Source organism: Equus asinus, chromosome 25, assembly GCF_041296235.1.
Source record: "Equus asinus isolate D_3611 breed Donkey chromosome 25, EquAss-T2T_v2, whole genome shotgun sequence".
Taxonomy (NCBI): Eukaryota; Metazoa; Chordata; class Mammalia; order Perissodactyla; family Equidae; genus Equus; species Equus asinus.
Window position 1 is genome coordinate 56239405 of NC_091814.1, and position 26215 is coordinate 56265619.

The following is a 26215-nucleotide window of genomic DNA, read 5'->3' on the forward strand; positions in this document are numbered from 1 at the left end:
TCTCCTGCTGACACACACACCCTACATGGTGGGATCCTGCCACCTCTGGGTCTGAATCTGCCTGAAGCGTCTGAGGGGTCCCTTCTGTGGTGTGGCTTTGAGGATGGGAGATGGATAGCGTAACATCTCCCTGTCTCCAGTGCTCACCGTTCGCTATTAACAAGCCCGGCCTGGGGCATCAGAGGCCTGGGTTTAGATCAAGGTTCTGCCCCTCTCAAGCTGGGCAACCTTGGAAAAGGTACTTAATATCTCTGTGCATCCATTTCACTTCCTCTTCACAAGGACATGGGTGCTTCTCGAAGGGCAGTGAGGTGGTCAAAGAGACGGTGTGGGGAACACCACTAACAGAGCCTGGCACACAGCAGGCTTTCAGCTTGTGACTGCTGACATCTCATGCGATGCTGATGTACAAGCAGAGATGCGCTCAGAATGAAAGACTCAGGCTAGTCAGGAAGAGGAACTTCCCCTAAGCTAAGCACGGGGGATGACAGGAACATACGACAGTGGGAAGAATGGCACATTGAAGGGCAGAAAACCTCATATGTGGTCCTGGCATTCTGGTGCCTTAGCCACTGAAGTTTTCTGGCCCCCACTTTCCTCACCAGCTAAATTTCCTAGTTGTCCAGACGGTCCCTTCCACCCAGTAGGCGCCTCATGGATAAATTTTGAATGGATGTTTAATTTCTCAGCTGCCTCGATGACCATCAGGCCCAGGGGCAGGGGTGGTTTAGACGCCCTCCTGCAGGCCCCTTGCCCCCACCCAGCCTGGAGGCCCCTGCCAGGGCACTCACCTGGGGGCGGGGTTCCCCTTCGCCTCACACTCAATCAGGATGTTATCCCGGGGATCCACGATGTGGTCCTTCACTGACTGCTTGGTGATGGTCGGAGGCTGGGACACTGCAACAGGGTACACAGTGGGCGGTCAGGGCTGCAAGGAACCCTGCGGCCCTGGCTTGGGGAAGGGCTGAAATGAAGAGCCTCAGGAGCCACACGGACAAGCAGGCGAGCAGGGCGTGGGCGGTGCCCTGGTCCAGCGACCTCGCTCCTTAACCAGGGCCGCAGGACAGGGGGTGCGTGTCAAAGACTAAGAATAGGAAGAATCCCTGGAGGGTCTCATGGTATCCCTGTGAGAAACTGAAAGCCAGGCTTTCGTCTCACCCATTCTCACCTCGCAGCGCTTAGCACGATACCTAGCGCACAGCAGTTCTTGATAAATGTTTGTTGAATGAATAAAGGAACAAAAAGCAGCTAGATTTCCAGAACCTAGTGGCCATGATGGTTCTGAGCCCTGGAGGGTCAAGAGATGGCCAAACTGTGGCAAGGCAGGAGCCGAAAGAGGCTTTCGTCCCCAGAGACCTTCCCGGGGACTTGTCTGCATGCCAAAGAGCCAGCTCCTCTCACTCTCGGTCCCGGGCTCCACTGTTCTCCGGCTGCCCCTGTGCCAGCCACCGGAGGGTGGGGGAGCAGCGGCCCCTTACCCAGTTGCCTTTCCCAGCAGTAGGAAGCTCTGGGGGAGCCTCTTCTCTCCTGTGTGGGAAGCGACCTCACAACAGGGCTCTGGGGTCAAGGAGGCCCGGCGGGCAGGTGGAGAGGCCGCTAATCCCCAGGGAGCTCCTCACCTGGCCTTCTCCCGCCCTCCCTGCCCTCCGGCCTCCCAGAGGCACAAGCACAGAGAGGCGGCTGGAGGACTTACGCTCGTTCTGAATGCTTGCTGTTAGTTCCGAGCGGTTAGCATGGTGAGGGGAGAAAAGAAGACATCAGTTACTGGTTATTGGTCGTCAGACACGACGAATCGCCCAGGTGTCCTCACGCCCCAGCATGCAGGGAGAGGGGTGGGGGGGGGGGGCGTGGTGCAGTGCAGAGGCTCACTCCTCCCCGCTGCAGAGCTCAGTGGAAGAGCCAAGCAGGGGTGGGCCAGACCCAGTGAGTGCTTCGTGGAGAGGTGACACCTCTCGAGGAGATCAAACCACACAGCTGAGCAGGAAGACCAGCTTCTGACCAAATGATGTGGCAGGGAAGTCTGAATATCAAAAGTGACAATGCTGCTTGAAAGAGGCTGGGCTCTGGAGATGCTGCCGTCATCTCTAGATGCCATTGAGGGAAGTGGGCTCCTGGGTCAAGGGCACAAGGGAGAGGCAGAGGGCCCGGGAAGGAGTGGATCTGAACTACCTCAGGGCAAAGCTGCAGGGGCCCAGAAGGGCCACAGGCCTCGCTCGTCCCAGGGCCCCTTCTTTTCCCACTGGCTCCTCCTCCCATCCTTTAAAAAACCCTAGGGACAGATGGACCACGGTGGCCCTGCTCATGGTGGAAGGGCATCACCTGGTGGAAATCCCGCTTCTGAAAAGCTGTGGGGACGAAGCAGAGCCCACCACTCCTTTCTGTGCCTTTCACAAAGTGGGTGCAGGGGCAGGTGGCACAAGCCTTCCCCAGCCCTCACCTGAGATGCGCCCGTGCTCCTGTACATGAGTGTGTATGTTTGAGGTTTGGGTTCCCAACCTTTGACAAGCATATAAATCACCTGGGGGGTCTGGCTAAAATGCAGGTTCTGATTCAGGAGAGCCTGCATTTCTGACAAGCAGCCAGGTGATGCCGATGCTGGTGGTCTGTGGACCACACTCCGACTAGAAAGGTTTTAGATGTATGTTCTTTGTGGGGAGAAGGTCTTGGTTAAAATTTGTCTGTGGAGAAGACAACGTGTTGCTGTCACTTTTTAAGATGTCTTTTCCTTATGATTCTATCAGAAAGCAATGTGCCATTCTTATCTCACACGGGCGTGGACGTCCGATACCGTGCTGGGGCTGTGGGCTGGCGTTTTCAGAGTGAGGGCTCCGGGGGCAAGCGGAAGCTGCCAGTGAGCCATGATGGCTGCGAAGCTTCCTGACTTGGTCATAGTGAGGTGTGGAAGAGGAATTTAGGGGCTTGGAGAGGGGACAGGCTGGAGAAGGCTGAGTTAAGCCAGGACCAAGAGACGCAGGAAGAGCCACAGGAGAGCGAAGACAGACAGACAGGGGAGGTGGAGTGCAGCAGGAACGAGGTCCCTCCTACACACGCTGTCAGTGCGTGAAAGTCTTGAGAGTAAGACCCGTGAAAAGGCTCAAGATAACTCTCCAGGTGGGCCAGGCCACGCTACCATTTGCCTAGGGTCCTGGGCAGGAAACAAAAAGGGATGAAAAGTCCAGCGGAAAAGCAGAATCTATGGTTTCTGAACACCTGCTCCATGGAGCTCCCCACAGCAGTGTCTTCACCCACATATACTTTTCCTGCCAGGGGCCCAAGAGAGGTCATTCTGAAAAGCCAGTGGGGTCAGTCATGCAGAGGGGCTGGGGGTGGGGGGGGAAGGGCCCATTTTCAGGAGAAGCAGGGCTGATGCTTGACCCACTCCTTTGACCACCAGCCCAGGCCCTTGGTTTCTTCATCTCAAGACCCAGCTAACATCTCTCGGGTCCTCACATACTGTGGAGGGCTCTGGCCTCGCCCTGGATGGGACGCCTGACAAAGCATCTGCTCTGCCCATGTGGGTCTCAAGTCTCTCTTTTATAGGATCAAAGGCTGGTTCAATGGAAGGAGGCCCAGACATTGTCCAGGGGGGTCTCAAATTCTTGGAAGAAAAGTCAGTCGGTTAAGGTGACACAGGAAGTCTGTTCCAGAACTGGAATGAGAATAGCTCTCCCGCTGCCTGGTCCCGAGCTCTTTTCACAAATCCATCCTAGGCCAGAGAAGGGAGGTGGCCAGGTGGGGCCTCGGCACTTTGTTCTCCTTGACATCTTGGGCAAAGGTGAGTGGGTGGGGGGCAGGCTCTTAGGATGCTGTCCTCAGCCCACAGTGCAATCAGGCCACAGGCCTCCTGAGAAACTACCTGCCTAAAGATGTAATGACATCTGCAGCCACATTGTGCAACCAAGGAATTATCACAGGGACACAGTCAACTCAGAAGACGAGCCACCACAGCGAGAAGACAATGGGGACTGACTGCCCAGGGACGGGGCGACCTACCTAGTCCTGTGACAATCCCCCCCAACCTTGTGTCACACCACCTGCCCTTCTCTCCTTCTATGGAACTTGCTGGATGACAATGTCAAGTGGAGAATGAATTTGTTCTTTTGGCTTCCAAGGGGGAGGGATCTTCCTGTGGGCTCTGCAGTGGTGAGGCAGACGCAGCCCAGGCTGCAAGGCTCCTCTGCTCACGCCCCTCTCTTCCCTCCCCGGCTCTGACTTCTGCAGCACCGGCCCCGTCCCTGGAAGGACGGAGTATGTGAGTGTGTGTTTGTGCGTGTGTGTTGTCATTGCTGAGGCCATCCTGCAGCACTATTTGGGATGACAGTGAGGAGAAAATGCTTCTTCCACACCACTGCCCCCTCTCTGGGTTCCTAGGAGAAAAATGCCCGGTGCCTTGAAGTGGGAAGGGGGACGGAGGGGGACGGAGGGGCAAGATGCCAGCAGACGCACTTTTTGGCAAACCAACTCTGGTTGATGAGGCGACACTTTGCTTTCTTCAAAGGTCACACTGTTCTCCTTGGGGCTGGCGAGGAGGGGAGGGGTGAGTAGGAGGGGTGCGTGTGACTCTGCTGGCGGAGCGGTGGGAGCTGGAGGGCCGAGGCTTCAATGAGGGATTGTGTAGCAGCCCGGGGCTCTGTTCCAGGAAGCCTGCTGCGCCCAAACTCTGCAGCGCAGAAGCAATGCCCCAGTCCTCAAGGCACAGACAGTGCCCCTGAAGGGGCAAGCGAGTGGAAGGGCACACCCGCCGGGGCAGCCTCTGGCCTGAGCCCCCAGGCCCTCTCGGCCAACACACAGGGAAAGTTGAGTGCCTGATCTTAAGCTGTCCCCATGTCTTGCTGTTGTGAGTAATGTCGCAAGGAACATGGTGCAGGTATCTCTCCAGCCATTTGCGACATCATGAAGGGAGCTTGAGGGCAGTGTGCTAAGTGAAATAAGTCCAAGAGAGAGGACAAATCCTGTATGTTCTCAGCTATATGCAGAATCCGAAAAAGTCAAACTCAAAGAAAAAGGGAGTGGAATGGTGGTTGCCAGGGGCTGGGGACAAGGTGTCGGTCAAAGGGCACACTCCCAGCCATAAGATGCATAAGTCCTGGGGGTCCAATTGCAGCACGGTGTATAATTAACAGTGCTGTATCATGTACTTGGAAGTTGGGAGTAGATCTGAGAAGTCATCACCGCACACACAAGTGAGTTATGTGAGGGGTGGCTGTGCTAACTCAGCTCACCGAGGGACGTGTCTTGCAATATATACTTGTACCAAATCACCACGCTGGGCGCCTTACACTTACAGGAGTCATATGTCCACCATGTCTCAGTGAAGTCAGGGTGTCTGGCCTTTCCCCAGCCAGTCCTACTGGGCCTCCACTCAGGACGAGAGGCCCTGACGGCTGGGTCCCCGGGAGGCGTGCCCTGCGCTGGGCCCAGCGGGAGGGGAGCCTGGCTGGGAGGACTTCTTCCCAGGGCACTAGGTACTTTCCGAAGGGCTTGCCTCTCTCTCGCCTCGTGCTCAGCTCTCGTGAACATGTTCTGGAGGTGTTGGCATGGCCCCCGCTCCGCGGCAGCCAGGAAAGCAAGGGCATGTGACGCACTCTGGGCGGGGCCCGAGCTCCTGTGTGACACGGCACGGGGCACGGTGTCCAGAGGACCCAGCTGCTCACTCAGTGAGGCACTGAGGTCCCAGGCCGGCTCTGCCACGTGCGAGCGGGACACGGCGTTCCTTCTCTGCACCTCAGTTTCCTAACCTGTCGGTTGAGGAGATGCCTACTCCACGGATTAGCTGTGGGGGCCACGGAGACGGTGCCTGTAGAGCACTGAGCTCCCTGCCGGGCGTGTGCTCTTCCAGTGAGTTCTAGAAGAGCTAAAGGAGGCAGGGTTGCCAGCAGTAGGGGTGGGGCATGTTGGCTGCCAAACTGGGGTGGGGGGGGCATCAAGAGACCTGAGTTCTTCTTGTGACTCCATCACCCACTTGCTGTGTGACCCTGCATTCTGTGAAGGCCTGGAGGACTCTCTTCATGGACATGGCGGGGGGGGGGTTGGAGGGGGGGACAGGGAGGAAGGTGGGGAGGTGGCAGGGGGTGAGGGGAAGTGGCAGTGGGGACCCTTGCAGCTGTCTGCGCCACAGGCAGTACTTTGGAGACTGACCGCACACTTGGTCACCTGCCTGTGGCTCCAGCAGAGCTTTAGAAATCCAGATTCCTAACACGGACCTGAAAGCCATCTATTTATAGGCTCACCTTCAGGAACCCCTCACCCACTAGCCCTGGGGATCAAAGTGGCCAGGGAGGGAGTGAGGAGAAGCGGCAGAAGAGAAATGAGCCTTCACCGCTTCCTTGATAACCCAATTTCCTGTGCACCCCCTCCTCCCCAGGGACGTGGCCTTATCACGCTCCTTATTAGATTGTCGGCCCGGGTCTGTTAATGAGACTTTCCTCGAGCCAGCAGTGAAGACGGTCTCCATGGGAACGGCTCCTCTCACAACTCCCTTCTCCCCCCTCCCTAAGTGTACACACAGACACATGCATGCACAAGCGCGCTTACACACACTCGGGGCTGTTGAGAGGGCAGCGGGGGCCTTGCCCATCTTGCTTCTGGGTCCAGCTCATAGTCTCCACGGCCTTCTCCCACCCCGCATTGCTCACTCCTCTGGGTAGTTTGGTGAAATGGGGTGGGTGGCTGAGACACCTGCAACTCTCCTCCAGCTACGCTCATTCCAGGCCCCGGGGTCTGGCTTTGGAGAGCTCAGTGGGGACTTCTTGGAGGCTGGATCCCTCTGCCACCCTCCCAGACGTCTGTCACCTGGAGAGAGCCCAAGTCTACAGTGGCATCATGTGGGTCCCATCTACTCCCGAAAGCAAGGAACAGGGGACAGAGGTGGTATGCCCATATCATAGCACTGAGATGCCAAGACGTCCTGGCAGAAATGTCAGAATTGTGGCAAGGGTGGGACACACCTAAAAGCAGGGCCAAGGAGCATGGCTGCCAGTCAACAGGCCATTTATGAATGTAACAACAGACGTGCCTGGCGGTGACACGGCTGTTAGATTAGCATTCGGAGCCCCTTACTTTCTGATCCTGACGGCAAAATAATGCCCCCACTGTGGGAAACCAGGACACAGATTTTACTTTCCAACTTTACCTCAGGAGGGTTAGAAACAAACATGAAGGAGGCAGTGCCTGGCTCTCCCACAGCGGCATTACAATGGGCTCCACGTTAATGTCGCATTTAGCCACAGTCTATTGCGAAATAATCCCCTTCCCAACCCTCCCCAGGCCATCCATCCTGCTGCTCAGTGCAGCCAAAAGGGCCTTCAGGGCCCAGCTCAGATCCTGGAAAGACAAATAAGAAGTGGCCTCTACACTCGGTCCCTGGAAACTGCTTCGATGGGCAAGTCAAAACCACAGAGGCCCCCGGAGCGAAGGGAGGAAGACCACCTGAGTGACGCTCAGACTTCCAAACGCTGCCACCCCTGGTCCTGCTCAGCAGGCTCCACGACTTAGTCTCGGGTTCCCAAACATGAGCCCGCCGCGTCAATTCTTTGGAGGGAAACCCAGCTCTGAGCCCAGCATCCACTGCTTCCCCTCTCCCCGACCTCCTTAGAATGGTCTTAACTCTCCCGTGACCTCCCCTACCCTCAACTCCTCTGCCCCGAACCCGGAGAATAAAAGCAATTGACAGAGCAGGACTCACGATCCATAGGAATCTCGATGGCCCGGCCGAGGCTGAGGAGGCAGAGGAGGATGGCTGCATGGACCCAGGGTGGCAGCTGCTGCCTGGCCATCCTCAGCACGGGGCCCCGCTCCCTGCTCCCCGGCCCGCAGGGTGTGGCCACCTCCAGCCGTTCTAACTGGGCCTCCTGGATAGAGCTCAGCTGTGGAAAGAAATACAATGACAAGTGAGGTTTTCTTGAACACATGCTTTGTTCTAGCAATCCTACAGGGCCTGGAGGGTCCCCTCAAGGGTCCCCTTGGTCACAGACCAATGCTCTAAAACAGGGTTTCTTTTTTCTTTTTTTTTTAGGAAGTTTAGCCCTGAGCTAACATCTGCCGCCAATCCTCCTCTTTTTGCTGAGGAAGATTGGCCCTGAGCTAACATCCATGCCCATCTTCCTCTACTTTATATGTGGGACGCCTACCATAGCATGGCTTGCCAAGCGGCGCCATGTCTGCACCCGGGATCCAAACTGGCGAACCTCAGGCCTCGGAAGTGGAACGCGTGCACTTAACCGCTGTGCCACCAGGCTGGCCCTAAAACAGGGTTTCTTAACCTTGCTCTATTGACATTTGGGACCCAACAATTCTTTGTGTGGGACACTGTCTTTGGTATTAATGTAGGATGGCTAGCAGCACCTCTGGCCTCTACTCACTAGATGCCAGGGGAGCCCACTCCTGTCCCCAGACAAATACGTCTCTAGACATTGCCAACTGTCCCCTGGAGGACAAAACCACCCCCAGTGGAGAATCACTGTTCTAGAAGGAAGGGTAGCTCTGCACAGAACAACCGTGAGAATGAACACTGGCCCACATCACATCTGGAGGATGAGACGCCTGGGGCCAGCAGGAAACACACCAGTCGCAGTTCCTCTGAGCCAGCTGTGCCGAGTGGGCCTGGGGCTGAGTGCGTCTGGGTAGGGCAGAGAGACAAGATCTCCAACCCAGGGAGAGGGGGCAGAGTGAGGGACCAGCCCTGGGGATCGGGGGGAGACAGGTGAGATTTGGTTGCCTAAGCGCTGTTTTTTTTTTTTTTTTAAATGAATGACTTCTGTAGATATTTTGTGCAGCTAAGGTATGGCAGTCCCTGATGTTGTCCCTTTAGAGATCGTGGCAGTGCTGAGACAATGGCCCAGGAGAAGGGGATTCTAGGGGGCCGGTAGAATGAGCAACATTATGACAGCCCAATGTTCACATCTTCAAACACAAGAAATCATTCCAGGCCCTGCTGGGGGGGTGGGGGGGAGCGGTGTTAAAAATGACTGTCCAAGGAGCCTGGAATGGGTCCTTAAGAGACAAACCCTTTTCCCCTCCTCCTGGGAGAGAAGAGCAAGAACGGCCTACAACTGACACTCAAATACAGAGCTTTAAGACTGCCCAAGGTTGGGGCTGGCCCCGTGGCCGAATGGTTAAGTTCACGTGCTCTGCTTCAGCGGCCCAGTGTTCACAGGTTTGGATCCTGCACACGGACCTGCACACCGCTCATCAAGCCATGCTGTGGGGGCATCCCACACAGAACTAGAAGGACTTACAATTAGGATATACGGCTATGTGCCGGGGCTTTGGGGAGGAAAAAAATGAAGATTGGCAACAGATGTTAGCTCAGGGACACTCTTCCTCACAAACAAAGATTGCCCAAGGTTCTGAGACCGAGTCTTAGAAATTGGTCCAGTTTGCTGTTCCACCATGGGGCAAGTTGAAGAGGGCAGCAGGGGGTGCTTCCCCAGGTCTCGCTCAGCTTTCCTGGACTACTAGCCAGCTACCAAAATGGAGCCATTGTTCTCCTCTGCCTGTTTCACTTGGCAGCCGCCTGGAGCCTGCTCTCACCAGTACCCCCACTGTCTCCCAGCCCTCCTGACGGAGGTGGAGGGGCTGGGAGCAGGGCTCCAGGGCTCGCTCCGGGGAGACAAGGCGATGCTTCTGAGACCTGGAGGATGACGCACCTCCCCTGTGCCAGGATGTGGGGCAACCTAAAGGATTCTGATTCAGATTCCAGCAGTTTTTTTCCTGGAAGCTCGGCCCAATGCCAGCCCCCAGCCTCAGGCACATTTCTGGACTGTCCCCCTCCCCCCACCTCAGCTACTTCCACCTTGGTTCTGGTCACCATTGTCTCATGCCAGTTACTACAATAGCTTCCTAAGTGGTCTCCCCACTTCCACTCTCACCCTCTGATTCATTCTCCACCCACAACCTGAGCTGTCATTTCTAAAGTACAAATATAAATGTGCCACTCCCCTAGGCAAACTCACTAGCTCCCTGCGGGACGAAAGTTAAAGCCGAAGTCGGTGAGACGGCTCCGCAGCCCCACCTGGTGCAGCCCCCTCCACAGTCTCGTCTCTCATCACCCTCCCCTTGGGCTCTGTGTGCCAGCCAGTGTGGCTCTTCTCCCAGCCTCTCAGTGCATCGTGCCGTCGTACCGACTGCCTGCTGCACAGATTAACTCCTGTCTAGAACACTCTTTGGATCTGCCCTCTCCCATTAGGATTCACTAAGTGTGACTTACATGGCCCTTGCCTGCACTCCTGAACACCATTTACTGCCCCCATTATAGCACTTGTCACTTTGTATTTATTCCAAAAGCCACTCGTCTGTAGCCACTATAAAAGGAAAGGTGCCTCATCTTGTTTATTCCTAGAATCTAACACAATGCCTACAACACAGCAGCCACTCACAAATATGTGAGGGAGGATGAAAAATGAACAAACGAATGACTGACTGGATGAGACAACACACTTAGTCAAGTGGGGGTTTTCTGGTTTGTTTTTAACCTCATGTTTCCCCAGAAAACCACCAGGTGGTGTAGGAGAGCACCGTCTTTGGACCTGGGACCTCCGGCTAGAAGGCATCCCAGGAGGTCTTCGGTTCTTCCTCCTGACTCTCTGAGGTGGTCCTGACACTGTCTCAGAAAGAGTCTGCTGACTCCTTGGCTCCTAATCTCCAAAGACCAGGCCCAGGTCACCCAGCTGAAGCCTTCGTGTCGAGGGAACCAGCTGGCGGAGGCTCAGCGCTCCTGCGCGGAGGACCAGGCAGGGCTCCAGCCCGGCCCACAGGACTGCTGCGTTTCGTTCAGGAGCTGCCAAGCAGTAGAAAGTGATGGGAAAGGGGATCGCTTATTCTGGGAATCTGGATGGAAAAAGGAAGCCAGAAGCTATTCATTAACTAGAAACACACTGGCAGGAAAAAAAACCCAATTATTTGGGGTGCTTTTAACTCACAATTTAAAAACACAGTAGAAAAAAATAGAGATAATCACATTTAGCTGTTTGACAATTCTCTCTCTTCTCTCTAGAATCCAACTTTTCCAATAAAATCTTAAAAGAGGAAGAGAATTTAAAGATTATTCAGCTTTATGCAATCCTCTTACTTTTCAGATGAGGAAACGAGAGCCCAGAAAGCGGAAGTGATTTGCCTAAAGTCACCCAGCTGGTTAGTGGCAAAGCTAGGAAAAGAAACCAGGTCTCCTGACTCCCAGACCAGAGTTTTCCACTCAATTTCCCTCTCTCTCGATATGCAGGAAAGTTCCAGAGTAAAGCTGCTACGTGCAGAGGAAGACTGGCACAGATGTTAGCTCAGGGACCATCTTCCTCACCTAAATATATAAACATATTTTAGAAAAGGAAATGTACAGTTTGGCAGCTCCTCAAAAAACTAAACATAGAATTACCATATGACCCCGTATTTCCACTCCTAAGAATTAAAAACGGGTATAGTCAAACAAGTCCATGTACACCCACGTTCACAGCGGCATCACTCACAACAGCCGAAAGGCAGCGTCAGCCCAAGTGTCCATCAGTGGGTGAGTGAATAACAACTTACAGCACATCCACACCGTGAAATATTATTCAGCCAGAGAAAAGAATGAAGGACTGGCCGTGCTACAATGTGGATGAAACCCAAGGATATCATGCTCAGTGAGAGAAGCCAGACACAAAAGGTCACATTTATATGAAATATCCAAAACAGGGAAATCCTCAGAGACAGAACACAAATCGGTGGTTACCAGAGGCAGAGGGGAAGGGAGAACGGGGAGCAACTGCTGAATGGGTACAGGGTTTCCTTTTGGGATGATGATGTCTGGGTCTAGAGGCGATGCTCGCACACAGTGTAAATGTACTAAATGCCAGCAAATTGTCCACTTTAACTTGGCTAATTCTATGACATGCAAATTTCACCTCAATAAATAAGGAATGTGTAACGGGTGTCTATATGTGCTCATAAAGATAAAGGAGCAGAGGACAGGGGCAGACAGGCATCCTCAGCTCCCCGGGCCGGATCCACTCAGCCTGGAAGACAGACATGCGGCCTGCCACTCTTCCCACACATTCTGAGGAAATTTCCACCCAAGTCAAAGGAAGGGGAGAGCCAACTGCTGTCTGGGTACAGGGGCTCTGGTGCTGCACTCCAAGAACCCAGCGTGGAATGAGGAGGGAGACACCCTGCCTGAAGGTACCCCCACGTCACCAAGGTCACAGCTCCCCCATCCTGATGACCGGCAGGGAGGGAAAGGGCAGGTGTTTCTTTTTTTTTAAGATTTTATTATTTCCTTTTTCTCCCCAAAGCCCCCCGGTACATAGTAGTGTATTCTTTGTTGTGGGTCCTTCTAGTTGTGGCATGTGGGACGCTGCCTCAGCGTGGTCTGATGAGCAGTGACATGTCCGCGCCCAGGATTCGAACCAACGAAACACTGGGCCGCCTGCAGCGGAGCGCGCGAACTTAACCACTCGGCCACGGGGCCAGCCCCAAAGGGCAGGTGTTTCTAACCTAAAGCAATTACATTCACGCTTCCAGCCAAATCTTAGTTCTTGCACTGTCTTGCTGTGTGGCCCAGTCTCATAATATCTCAGGTTCCTCTCCCAGCCCTTCCAACAACTCAAGAGGTTATCGCTGGGGCAGAGCAGCAGCCCATCCAGACGGGGCAGAGCGGTCAGGGCCCTTCAACGGGAATGCCCTCTAAGTATGGAGCATCCTGGGGAGGAACAAGGAAAATCCCATATCCCGTGGGAGGGCACAGGAAGCTGCGACAGGGGCCGTCATGGCTGCCTTGGGATGCTGGAAGAGGGTGTGGAATTTTTCTGTTTAGCTCCGTGGGGGAAAAGCTAGGACCAGGTGTTTCTCTGAGACGCAAGGAAGAATTTTCTAATAAACACAGCCATCCTACAATACCATTCACGAAAACAAAACACATGCGACCAACACGACATGTTTGAAGGATCCTTTTATATCGAATCAACCAGTAAGAGGGGGATCGTAAGGATACAAAATACACTAGAGGGGGCCTATTGCAGGGAGAGAGTGTGAAGGAAGGAACAAAAGTAAATAAAACCATAGGCCTGGCCCGGTGGTGTAGTGGTTAAGTTTGCACACTCTGCCTCAGTGGCCAGGGTCCACTGGTTTGAATCCTGGGCACAGACCCACACACCACTCATAAAGCCATGCTGAGGCGGCGTCCCACACAGAAGAACCAGGACCTACAACTAGGATGCACAACTATGCACTGCGGCTTTGGGGAGAAAAAAGAAAAAAAGAGGAATATTGGCAACAGATGTTAGATCAGAGCCGATCTTTCTCACCGAAAAAAGGCATACCTTAAAAATATTAAAAAAAAAAAAATAAAACCAAAGGAGAAATCTTGTGTGGACTGATGGTACATATGAACTGGGAACTTGATTAATTTACTTCTTGTATATCTGAGGTTCCCCAACCCCGTGTATGAAAAGAGAAGCAAAGAAATAAGAGAGATAAGAGTCACCCAAAGGTGAAGTGTCCTGCCGTGCAGTAGGGAGCTCCCTGTCTCACAGAGTCCCAGTGCCACGTGGTCAGGTGCGCAGCTGACGATGAGCCAGGCAGGAAGGAAACAGGACGCTCGTCCGAATCACCCGGGCCATGTTTGAACACACAGCTTCCAGGCAGGGCCAGATCAGGCCTCGGATTAAAAAAAATTTGTCTCTGGAATTTGAATCCCTTGGAACCTCTGTTAGCCTACACGGGGATGCTTCCACAGCCAGGCCATCTCCCTGAACTTGAGGCCTTTGATTCTGCAAGCCTGGTGAGAGATTCAGATTCAAAACGTCTGAGATGGGGCCTGGGAAAGAGTATGTGAGTTGGGTGATGATCGGCCACTAGTGGGGACCACTGGACATGACAGGCCCTCTGTGGGGTTTGAGAGCACCAGCCATGCAGGAAGGTCACCTGGGTCTCAAGCAGCTCCCCACTGACGAGGTGGGCACCATGGGCGAGTGCTGAACCCTCACAGCTTCGTATTTCTCATCTGAAAACGCAGATAATAAAAGCACCTATTCAGAGGCCTGCTGTGGCGACAATACACAATTCCTATAAGGGCCTTAGCAAAGACAGGCACAGGTGGGAGCTCCACAAATGTTCGCTGCAGCCACGAGACCCCAGCAGCAACAGTGGCAAGTGCAATAATAATTATCCAGCCACAGCCTGCTTTTCCATTTTTCCTTTTTTCTGGGTCCTGGTTTGCTTTCTTTGCCCAGATTGGGGGGCCCGTGGTATTGATTCCACAAGCTGTCCCTGGCAGACGGACAGACAAGAGGCCCACGGCTCCCGCAAGCTGTCACCGTCGGGAGCTCCCACATTCCCGCAGCCCCATTCTGGGCAGGCTGCACTGGTGGTCACAACACAGCTGAAGTGATGGGAAGAAAAGACGGGCACTGAGACATGGCTCGGCTGGCAGCTCCAGTCCCCAGGGCAGAGCCTGTCTCGGACTTTTGGGTGGCAGACAGTGGGCAATGCATTCACTTAACCGAGCTGGCAGCAAGCGCTGGTCCAGAGACTACCCATGAGGGCAAGAGAGAAAGTTTCTCTGCTCTCATGAGCTGACTTCCCAGCAGGGTAGACAGGAAATAAATGTTGAACAAAAAAATCAGGTAGCAGTAAGTGCAATGAAGAAAACACAATGTGACCTGCACACGGTGTTTACAGCAGCCTTAGTCCCAACGGCCAATGCTTGGAGCAACCGAGATGCCCTCCAGCAGGTGAAGGAGAAATAAACTGTGCACATCGACAGTGGACTATTACTCAGCATTAAACAGAAATGGCTATCAAGACACAAAAAGACGTGGAGGGACCTTAAACGCACATCACTGAGTGAAAGAAGGCAATCTGCAAAGGCTCCATACTGTATGGTTCCAACTCTATGACACGGATTCTGGAAAAGGCAGAGCTGTGGAGACAGTAAAAAGATCAGCGGTTGCCCGGGGTTGGGGGAGGGAGGGATGGAGAGGTGGGGCACAGAGGAGGTTCAGGGCAGTGAAAGCACTCTGCAGGATACTGCAATGGTGGATCCCTGTCCTTCTGCATTTGTCCAAGCCCGTAGAATGACCATAATGTGAACTCTGGACCTTGGGTGATAATGACGTGTCAATGCAGGTTCATCAGTCGTAACAAACGTGCCGCCCTGGTGGGGATGTTGGTAGTGGAGGAGGCCATGCGTGGTGGGGGCATGGGGCATATGAGAAATCTCTGTATCTTCCGCTCCATTTTGCTGTAAATCTAAAAGTGCTCTAAACAATAAAATCTATTAAAAAAAAAAGAAACCACAATATGGTGATGTGACAGAGAAGTGAATGGTCAAGGAAGGCTTTTGTGAGAAGGTGACACTGACCGAGGTCTACACGGCAAGAGGGAGCTAACCTTGTAAAGACAGGTCAGGAAAACATCCCAGGTAGGAAGAACTGCCTGTGCAAATGTCCTGCTCAGGAAGCAGACAGATCCGAGCGAGGAACGGAAAGCAGCTAGCGTGGCTGCAGCTCGGAGGGCGCGCGTGGGTAGAATGGCAGAGGACACGGGCAGAGGCAGGGGCGGCGGCACACTCACGAAGGGCTCTGGTCAGGGTGAGGGGTCTAACTCATGCCCTAAGCATGTCGGGAAGCTACTGCAGGGCTCTGAGCAGTGGGGGCCTGATGAGCTTCATCCGTAAACACTGCTCTGGCTGCCCTGCGGAGGGTGCAATGTGGGGGCAATGGTGGGAGGAGACCAGTTAGGAGGCTCCGGGGGAGGCCAGCCCCTTAGCTTCCAAACCCAGAGCTTCACCACCGGTTCAACGGAGTCACCCACTGCAGCCAGCCTCACGGTCACCCAGGGTCACACACAGTATTCAGGGTGAGGAGGACAGAGCTGAAAGATTCAAGAATCTCTTAGCACTGGGTTTTCTCACTGGGTCCAGAGAGGCCTGGTGGGTTCTTGGGAAGTGCCTCAAGGGCCTTCTCCAAAGCGGGTTTGGGGAGGTGGGACTCAGGCCCTCCACCCGACTCTGGCCAGAGGGGCTTCACAGCCCCTGTTTTACATTGGGGTTTTGTATAAGGTTTTATTTGAAGAAAGGATTCCATTAGTAAAACAAAGAACCGAAACCCCTTGTGCAGCAGCCTAACTGCAAATACAGAAGGCCTGCGCTCAGAGGGAGCACCGTGCGCTGGGCACCCGGGCGGGGCTGCGGCGCAGACCTGGAGTACCCTGGGTTTCCCATGCAAGCCGTTCGCCTTGAAGCCTGGCTGCTCTCCAGGCTCAGGGGCTTCTCGGGACTGCTTCATAATCCCCAGTGCCCCTGGTCAACCTCCATCCCAACCCCACCACAGCTGTTTGCACCCTCTCCCTCCTTGGCTTGCAGATGTCTTCCTCACACGGCCTTTCCTCTGCACCGGCACCCCTCATGTCTCTTCCTCTTCTTCTTAGGACTCCAGTGGCATTGGTTTGGGGCCCCACCCTATGACCTCATTTAACCTTAATTACCTCTTTAAAGGCCCTATTCCCAAATATAGTCACATTTCAGGTTAGAGCTTCAACACAGCAATTTGGGGGGGGGGGGCGGATATGATTCGGTCCAGAACAGTAACCATATTTTTCTTTGGAGAATTCATCTCTAACCCTTTCTCCGCGTGATCCTACCCCAGTTCCAGAGTTGGGCTCTGATTAGTGTCAGCCAGTTAGCACTCCCTGCCCTCTCGCCACCAAGACTGATTTGGGAACAGCCGTCTAACCCAGCGAGCGGCAGCGCGCTCCACGGAGACTTTGCTGAGACCTCTGGGAAAGACAAATTTCCCTGTCTTCTGAGAGAGACAGAGGGAGGAACCCCCCATTGCGGTGAGGATGGAGCTACAGGGCGGGTGGGAGCAGGGGGTCTCCATGTGTCCCGTGGGGGTAAGCCAATCCTGCTGAGGCAGAGAGAAGACACAGGGAGACCCGATCCTTCGTGCCACTGTTTGAGTCGCTGATGGAGCACTTCTGGAAGCAGGGCCTACCTGTGGATTTTTAAATTACATACACGTTTACACTGAAAATTCCTTTCAGTGAAGGGGGACGTGTGTACAGTGACGGATGGAAACTAGACTATGGTGGTGAACACGATATAGTGTATACAGACGCCAAGGTACAACGATGTGCACCTGAAACTTACACAATGCGATAAAGCAATGCTACCTCAATTTAAAAAGTCCCTTTCATTTTGAAAACAGTTAGAGTGGAGCTTCCTAAACCTTGCAACTGGCAGTGCTACCAGAATCCCGAACACCCCTAGAATGTTGGCTGAACGCATCCGCTTCCCACTGGCTCCACTTTCTGGATAAAAAGTGTCCCTCCTTCCTCCTGCCGGCCTCTGCCCGAGCCCAGGCCCAACCCTCCGCCAGGACCGCGACCATCAACCGTCTGCTCTCTCCTCAATCTCCAAACTTGTCTCCACTGGCTCCCTGCCTCGGCAGAGGACGCCTTCACGCTTCTCTCATCTTACAGCAAAACCAAAAGATCATTCTCCGTATCGCACAGTGTGAGTCACTTTTACTGCTCTTACTGCGCGCCTTCCCGAGGAGCTCAGGAGACTCCACTCCATGCAAGCCCTTCAGGTTTTCTCTGCATATCGGCTAGAGCCAAGTCCAAGAGAGGGCCTGTGATCCACCCGTCACCCTGCCCATCGAGTGGCTGGTCTAGGACTTAGCCGCAGGCCACTCGCTGCCCTACAGCATCCTCCTGCTCTGGGAGTGAAGCCCAGGAGTGAGGCTCCTCGGACCACACCTCCTCTTCCCATCACTCACTCGCCTTCTCCCAGACTCTAGATTCTACAGGTGCGGCTGCGCAGGGTGTGAGAGAAAGCGTGTGCGACAGACGGATGGCTCAATGGTCTCCAAGGCCTCCCTGAGATGCGAGGAGAGTTTGTGGTTAGAAGCGACAAGATCTTATGACTGACTGGTGGTGGATGGTGAGAAGGAGGGGGGCACCAAGGTTTCTAGGTTGGGAAATTGGATTAGCTAATACCTGGCATCAAAAGTACAGAAGGGGAAGAAATCTGGTAGGGGTGGGTGCAGGGAGACCACGAGCTTCGGACTGAACACGTTCAGTGTGAAACGCCTCAGAGACGCCATGAAGAAAACCGTCCTGCAGGTTCTCCGAGGCTGTGCTCCCGAACTGACACCTACGGACATACCAGCAGATCAGCGCCATGAGCCACACACCAGCCATCAGCTCTCAGAATAAACTAATGAAACGACTAGACTAGTACTGAAGAACCCACCCAGAGATACACTCACACATCACTGCCACAGGATACCGCAGGGGAAGAGAGAGACGATAAAAGCCCCACAGAGACACAGCAAAACTCAGCCATCGTGCACTAGGTTAAAAAACACAAACTGAGCAGAGCTTCTTACTAGAGACGCCCGGCAGCAGCCTGTGCAGAAAGCAGAGAGAGGAGCCAAAACAACAGAGGAAACGAGGCACGTCAAAACCAGGAGTGGAAGGGCCACGAGTGGGGGACCCGAGAGCGCTCAGACGCATGCCACACTGGGTGGAGGGCTCCACGCAGACAGCCAGCCAGGCCCTGTCAGCCGGAGCCCAGGATCGATTTCTCCAGTAACTTCCCAATACAAACCAGGGACAGCTGCAAATGACTTACAGACAAACATAAACCAGACTGGCTCAGCTTACCCCTATAATCATCCCATTCTCACTCACTTTCTGCTTTTTCTTAAAGAATAAAGAGCTTGTGTGTGTCCTGCCCGTGGCCATCCTCTATCACATTTGTCTTGGCAGAAAAAGCAGTCAGGGAGCTGGCCTAAGAGACAAAAATCCCCTCACGGCGGAGCTCCCAGGGCCCTGCAATGTGGCTCTGGGGAGCCTCTGCCCCTGCACCCGCTGCACAGGTGTGTCTCCCGTGCAGCCTGGCCCCTCCACTGCCCAGCAGGCCGGGCACCCCCTCACCTCGGCCGGCCGCGCCCCCGCTTTGCTTCAGCTAGCAATGCTATTCCCTTCTTTCTCTGTAGTGCAAGCTCCCTTCTTCGCCAAGGCCCAGCAAGGCAGCTGTCCAAGACGCTGACCCTGCTTTCCCACTGAAAGTAGGCTGCCGTTTCCACGTGCCCCCCAGCATGCTACCCTGCTCTGTTCCAGCGGTCATTTCCTCCTGCCTGTGGGATTACTGTCCCCACGTCCATCTCCTGCATCAGACTCTGACCTTCTTGAGCTCACAGTCTGTCTTGTGTCCCTCTGTAGCGAGACAGCAGGATGAATATTTACAGGATGCGTGTACAGCCTTCTTATCAGATACTTCCTACTGCTGGAAGATACTTAACCCATCAGTGAATTAGTATAACATATTATAAATGCTAGGTTAAATTCATATATAATGAATTGTTGTTCTAAGTGTAAGCTTGAGTAAAACATAATAGCAATAACCTAATAATAATATCTATTCACCATCCTCTGAAGCAGAGTCTCCTTTTCTTTTGAAATCCTCCCCCATTCCCTCCCAGAGCTTTGTCTGATCCCAGTCAGGGCCGCCCGCTTTTCTCTATCCCGCGGACAGACTCTCGGAACCCAGGCACTAGCCCCACGACCGGCATCACCTCCCTTCCCAGCCTCCCGCCCCCTCATCCTGAGGGCTCCAGCTTGGCTGCCCGGGTTCTGCAGTCCACCTGCAGCAGAGGGATCACCCAGGCACTATGGAGGACCCTCGTCCTCATGTCCCCTCCCATCCCACTGCCACCTCCCTTCCCTCTCTCTCACACCAAGGAAGGAACGATGCAACACATGGTGACCCAGCCTGCTCCCCTCCCTCCACTCACAGGCGTCTGAAGCCAGCGGCTGGGTTTCCTAGGAAACTTGAGATCCTCCCTATCGATGACCACCAGCCTGTCCCAAAGAGAGAGTGATCAGCAAGGAGAAAGACAGTGGGATCTCTGGAAGGAGATGAGAGTAGGAAGGCAGGCAGCAGGGAGGGGCTCCCTGGCCACCTCTTCAGAGAGCACCTGCCAAAGAATCACATCTCCCCACATCTGCCTCTGCAGCCCCACGGAGTGACTGCACGGCCCAGCGTCTTTAACAAAGTCTGTCTGCTCATACACGCTCCCACGTCCCCTCGAAGGGCTGGACCTGCACCCAACCCTCCAGGGCACGAGGACTTGACGGCCTAAGAGAGCACTCACCAGGTGCTTCCAGATCTCTGCCTCTCCCCACGCCCAGGGCAGAGACCCAGCTTCCTTGCCTGTGTGGGGTCCAACCGGTTGTCTTCTAGGATTTTCCAATAGCCAAGGAAATCTTGTATATGGGAGTGAACGCCCCCCCTTCCCCCTTCCCCCTCCGCTCTTCTCAGGGTTGGAGGGAGGTGGTCTCCATCTGCTCGGTGGCTGTGTTTCATGCTTGGCTCCCTTTCATTGTCAGGGGGAGAGATCTGCGAGGAGTGAGGGGCTGTGTGTTAACCATTGAGAGCCATCCACGTCGGGGTGGTGGCAGGCGCACCAGCAGGCCAGGCCCCTCCTCTCCCTGCCTCGACTAAGTTCACAGAGGCCACGGGGTCTCAGCAGGAGTGGGGTGGGGGAACAACGGTATCAGGTGGCCCGGATTCCCGCCTGGGGAGGGGGTGGAAGGGCACACCTGGGTTTAGGATTAGGGATTTGGCTGAAAACAGCTGTTTTCTGCTCAACACCCGGAATTAATCTATAGGTTGAAACCTGAACCACTTGGTTCTTTATGAAGTTGGGGGAGGGAGGGGATGGGAAAGAAGAAAGGGGAAGAGACCCTTCCCTCAAGGTGGCCGCCGTGAACATCTAGTGTTCACACCAGGCCCTCTAGGGGCGCCAGCACTCACAGGGCAGCCTGCTGCCATTGCCACCAGGCCCTCTAGGGGCGCACAGCACTCACAGGGCAGCCTGCTGCCATTGCCACCAGGCCCTCTAGGGGTGCCAGCACTCACAGGGCAGCCTGCTGCCATTGTCACCAGGCCCTCTAGGGGCGCCAGCACTCACAGGGCAGCCTGCTGTCATTGCCACCGGGCCCTCTAGGGGCGCCAGCACTCACAGGGCAGCCTGCTGTCATTGCCACCAGGCCCTCTAGGGGCGCCAGCACTCACAGGGCAGCCTGCTGTCATTGCCACCAGGCCCTCTAGGGGCGCCAGCACTCACAGGGCAGCCTGCTGCCATTGCCACCGGGCCCTCTAGGGGCGCACAGCACTCACAGGGCAGCCTGCTGCCATTGCCACCGGGCCCTCTAGGGGCGCACAGCACTCACAGGGCAGCCTGCTGTCATTGCCACCGGACCCTCTAGGGGCGCACAGCACTCACAGGGCAGCCTGCTGCCATTGCCACCAGGCCGGCTGGGCCCCACAAGCAGGCTGCAGCCACCCAGAAAGTGCGGCCACTTCTAGGGTGGGAGGAGCATGCACCTCGCTGTCACGGCACAGCTGGCAGGGTCCCTGAGCCCCGGAGCTCGGGCACAGAGGCCTGCTGGTCCTGTCTCTGAACCGCATCGTGTGGGCCTAACAGACCTGTTAGCCATCTGCTTGTAGTGGACCTTTAGGTTGTTTTTCTTTTATGTTTTTTCCTTCTTCTCCCCAAAGCCCCCTGGTACACAGTTGTGTATGTTTAGTTGTGGGTCCCCCTAGTTGTGGCATGTGGGATGCCACCTCAGCGTGGCCTGATGAGCGGTGCCATGTCCGCACCCAGGATCTGAACCAGTGAAACCCCGGGCCACTGAAGTGGAGCGTGCGAACTTAACCACTCGGCCAGGGGGCTGGCCCCCGAGGTTGTTTTTCTTTATTTTTTCCCCATTACAATGCTGCAATGAACATACACATAGCTCAATATATGGATGAAGTGGGGTTGCCACATCACCCCAGACCAGCTGGACCCCGGCACATCTTAGCCTGTCATGGCAAGGGAGCCCAAAGTATACAGGCGGCCGGGTCCCCAGCCCTGCCCTGCTGAAAGCCCAACACACAGGCCGGCAGTCACTGGGCACACTGGGAAGGACATCGCTGGTGCTACCATCCAGCCAGCTTTCCAAAGTTCTCTGGGGCTGTGAATTTTCTCCTCATTATCATTGCTTATTCGCTCATCCTCTGAGGGGCAGGACTAGAAAATATACATGGAATGGAAAAAACTAGAATGTAGTCAGGGTGGCTGTGGATTAGCAGATCTAATGTGCTGTGCAGGGGCTGGCTTAAATAAAGTTTGTGGACATCTGTGCATTTCCACTATTCAGGCTCCACTCACAGGCTCTGCTCATGCTTAACTGAGCTCTGACCTGTCTCCTCACTTAGAAAGATCACCAGATAAAGCAGATTGTAAAGGAAACAAAAGTAAACAGGGAGGGTATAGGACAGCCTCTGCCTTGGAACCATCAGCAAAACCAAACTGACTCCAGGAAAGACGGCCTGGGAGGAACAACCCTGTGCGCCCCGGGAGGAATTCTGCCACCTCCTGGAAGGGCCCCACCTCTCAACAATGCAAGACCCTAGCTCCCAGCTCCTCACTTGTCTGGGCTCCCTGTCCTCTACCCTCAGCGAGAAAGTGTCATAGCAGTTAGACGCACATCTTTCTTCAAGCTGGAGAGAGAGCTGGGAGGCTCCCCACCCTGCGAGGCGGGGAGAAGACACCTGGGATAGAGCAGCTGTCTCCCCACGGCTCAGAGAACGGCTGGAGCGGGGAGTGGGCAAAGTCCTATGTGACAGGTGTCCAAGGGTGGGGCCAAGATTGCAGGAGGGTAAGAAGGAGGGACCAAGGTGGGAGAGAAGATGGAGACCGAAGGCAGAAGGCCAGAAAGAGAGGCTTAGATTTAGTATGAAAAGTCCTCAGGTTCCTCATAGGTGAAACACAGAATTATCATGTGACCCAGCAATTCCACTCCTGGGTATACACCAAAGAGAACTGAAAATACGTGTCTACGTGAAAACCTGTATATGAACGTTCAGAGCAGCATAACTGATGACAGACAAAAAGTGGAAACAACCCAAATGTCCATCAACTGACGAATGGATAAATAAAATGTGCTATATCTATATAAAGGAATATTATTCAGCCATAAAAAAGGAATGAAGTACTCATCCATGCCACCACATGGAGGAACCTTGACCACATCTGCTAAGTGAAAGAAGCCAGACACAAAAGATCACACATTGTCTGATTCCATTACTATAAAACATCCAGAATAGGCCAATCTATAGAAGCGGAAAGTAGATTAGCGGTTGCACAGGGCTAGAGGAAGACCAGGGTGGGGGAGACACTAATGGGTATGGGATTTTTTGGTGGGGGAGAGGTAATGAAAATGTTCTAACATTAACTGTGGGGATGGGTGCCCAACTCTGTGAATACACTAAAAATCGTTGAATTGTATACTTTAAATAGGTGAATTCTATGGTATGTGAATTTTATCTCAATAAAGCTGTTATTTAAAATATTAATGAGAAAAAAGAATTACATAAGGACTTGGAAGACAGAACATTGTGATACTTCAGAAAGAAAAGAGAATGATTAATTTATAAATGGAGTTTAAAATGTTCAAAGGAATTTAATTAACTAAATTTATTAATGGGATCAAAGAAGTGATTGTTAAAATTTACAAGATTATGAGGAGAATTGTAAAATTTCTTGGTTAAAATTAAAATTTTCAGGAAGAATTAGGTTTTGAGGTCTATAGCTTTAACACACTGAATATTGATTAAAAAAAAAAAAAGACCTAGGGCTCAGTTCTTGTCTGGCACCTTGAGAAAGTCACAAGCTGTCTGGTCCCGACCTCTGTAGTAAACTGCAGAATGCTGTAGAAGGGGCGTGCAGAAAGGGCAGCCTGGGCCTCCAGCTCTCTCAGCAGCTTTCCAAAGGGCGACAGCGGCACAGACCCCGCCATCTTTCTTTCCAACCCCACTTCCTCACCCGGGCACTGGCCGATGGGCTCCCAGGCTCCCTGAGCAGGGCGTCCATTTGGAGTCCAGGCCGCTGTCCATCTGAGGACCCTGCTCATGACGTCACTCGTGTCAAGCTGCTCACTCTGCCCTTTATTTGCAGGATTCCAAGCCTGGTTTCAACAGACCTACGTTCTAAAGCCACTTGAAAACAGTGCGCTGAGCTCAAGCAGGAAAAGAAGAGTGGTGGGTTAAAGGGAGCCGACCTGCAGCGTTTAATCAGACTGAGCTTCGTGAGGGCGAGGGCAGTGGCTCCCACCTTTTTCCTGTGCTCCCTTCACAGAAGCAAGTGCCAGCTCAAAGCGGAGCAGCGCTGGGCGTTACCAGCGACTGGACACGAGCCAGCTAGGAAGTCATGCAGACCAGGGGAAGCACACCCGACGCGGATTCAGAGAGGCAGCTTCCAGAGGATCCCCAGACGACCCCCCGGCTTGTGGCCACATGCCTGGGTTTCAGTCCCACCTCAGCCATTTACGTGCTGTGTGGCCTTTAGCAACTGGTTTACTCTCTCCCAGAGCCTCAGTTTTCTTGTCTTTAAGAGTGGGATAAACAACTGACTTATTACAAGGCACTTGTGACAATTATTAATTAAATGAATTAATTTAGTTTACTTAAAACGAGTTAAGGAGCTAACGCGTATGTGCAGCATCTAACCCTAGGCCTGGCGCAAACCCAGCACTCGAACCCCCCTGGTCCTTTCTCGTTTCCCCCCAGTTGCAGCTGGTGAACTGTCTTGCTACATGGCTTTGGACAAGCTGGGCTTTCAAACCTACAAATCACTTTGCAGACCTACAAAACACACAATGCCTGTGCAAATAACAATATCTTAGCGCCTGTGGCCAAGGAGGCATTACTCATTCTTAGAGCCAACACACTGTTATCTGCACAGGCGCTGTCTACCTTGGACCAGAGAGGGCAAGGCTCCTGCAAGATCCCAGCCCCGGAGCAGCCCTGGGCTCCCCTCTCTCCTGCCTCTGCCACGATCGCCTGAACCAAAGCATTTCACACTCCTGGAGACCCCTGCCCCTTATTCACACCCACTCCTTCCACCAATGCCCCATGACCTATGACGTCAACTGCACATGGCCAGAGTCGGCCCCAGAGAGGGAGCTGGGTCAATTCTTCGGAGGCGACTTCCATCCTGCTGTCAATATTGGCCTAGCGGCTGACAGTCCAAGGACAGCACACCCCCACTTGCATTTTTAAAATTCCTGTTTGACGTGATAAGGGGATATAGGGAGGAAAGGACTGAGACAGCAGGAGGGAGCGGCAGCCTGCCTCCCTCCAGCTCTCTGCATTTACATCCAACACAGACATCAGTCTGGATCCAACTGGCATCCCAGCAGGCTTCCACGGGCTGCAGGAGGTGTGAAAATACAGGAGCCTGGCGGAGGGGAGGGAGAGCAGACAGGGGAAAGTCCTGCATTATAAGGTGCACTATTTGTCTAGAAGTCTGGTACAAAGTCCTGGCAGCTACAACGCTTACACCAAAGACACTTGGCTCCAGCGGTGCAGAGGAAAGCTTTGTGTCCTGTGCCCTGAGTAAGCTCGAACACCAGCATGTAGGAGGGCCTCCCTCTGCTATAGTCTGCGGTCCTCCTATAGAAACAGAAACTCAGAGCGGGACAGCCCAGCCTTTGGTAACAAGGTGGGTTCAGTGGGCCAGCAGGAAAGGCAGAGACAGGTGGAGAAATGACTGCATCGCTTCAGCATTAACAAGGCAGACAGCACAAGCTATAAGGGGACAAGCCTTCACTGCTGCCACCCACGTCCCCGCACCTGGCCCTGCAAGTCTCAGCCCCCACAGGGGAAGGGGGCTGGGCATGCGTGCTGCCTCGAGGGCCTGGAATCTGTCCCAGGGAAGGGGCGGGGCAGGGCCCTTCCCCAATCAACCCACAGCTGTGTGTCCTGAGCCACACTGTCCGTTGTCTGTGGTGGCCTTTTGTAATGTTTCTGGAGAGAGAAAGCCCAGCTTCCCACCCACACGCAGAGGGACTTAGGAGTGTGGGTGCAATTAACCAGATGGATCCATCTGGGAAACCGAAGCCCTGGGAAGTGGGTGGTTTCCCTGCCCTGCGTCAGAGGGCAGGTGTCTGCTCCGAGTGCCTGGAGAGGAGCAGGAGCTGAAGCACCGGGGGTGAGGGAGAGGACGGAGGGGAGAGATTAGTCTGAGTGAGGGAGGGTGCCTCACGCTGGGGCGGGCGGAGGACACAGCTGAGAGCAGATGCTTGGGGCAGCTCCAGATGGCAGTGGCCTCGGAACAAAAGGAGAGCCAAAGGGAAGGAGGACGGAGAAAGGGGGAACTCGCTCCTATGAAGCTTCTGAGATGCAACG

General features: G+C 54.1%; 1 protein-coding gene across 27 annotated transcripts in view; it reads right to left on the reverse strand.

Moving 5' to 3' along the window:
• The window catches only part of NFASC (neurofascin), a 174101-nt gene that overhangs the window by 65640 nt on the left and 82246 nt on the right, over nucleotides 1-26215 (reverse strand). For 19 of the 27 annotated variants that reach the window (XM_070497920.1, XM_070497917.1, XM_070497909.1 and 16 more), the window contains 3 exons: nucleotides 7685-7865; nucleotides 1694-1711; nucleotides 792-897 (listed from right to left, as the gene is read on the reverse strand). In XM_070497920.1, coding sequence (XP_070354021.1) covers nucleotides 792-897; nucleotides 1694-1711; nucleotides 7685-7865 — 305 coding nt within the window. The remainder of the gene's footprint in view (nucleotides 1-791; nucleotides 898-1693; nucleotides 1712-7684; nucleotides 7866-26215) is intronic. The other 8 variants (XM_070497921.1, XM_070497913.1, XM_070497914.1 and 5 more) reach the window with 1 other exon arrangement.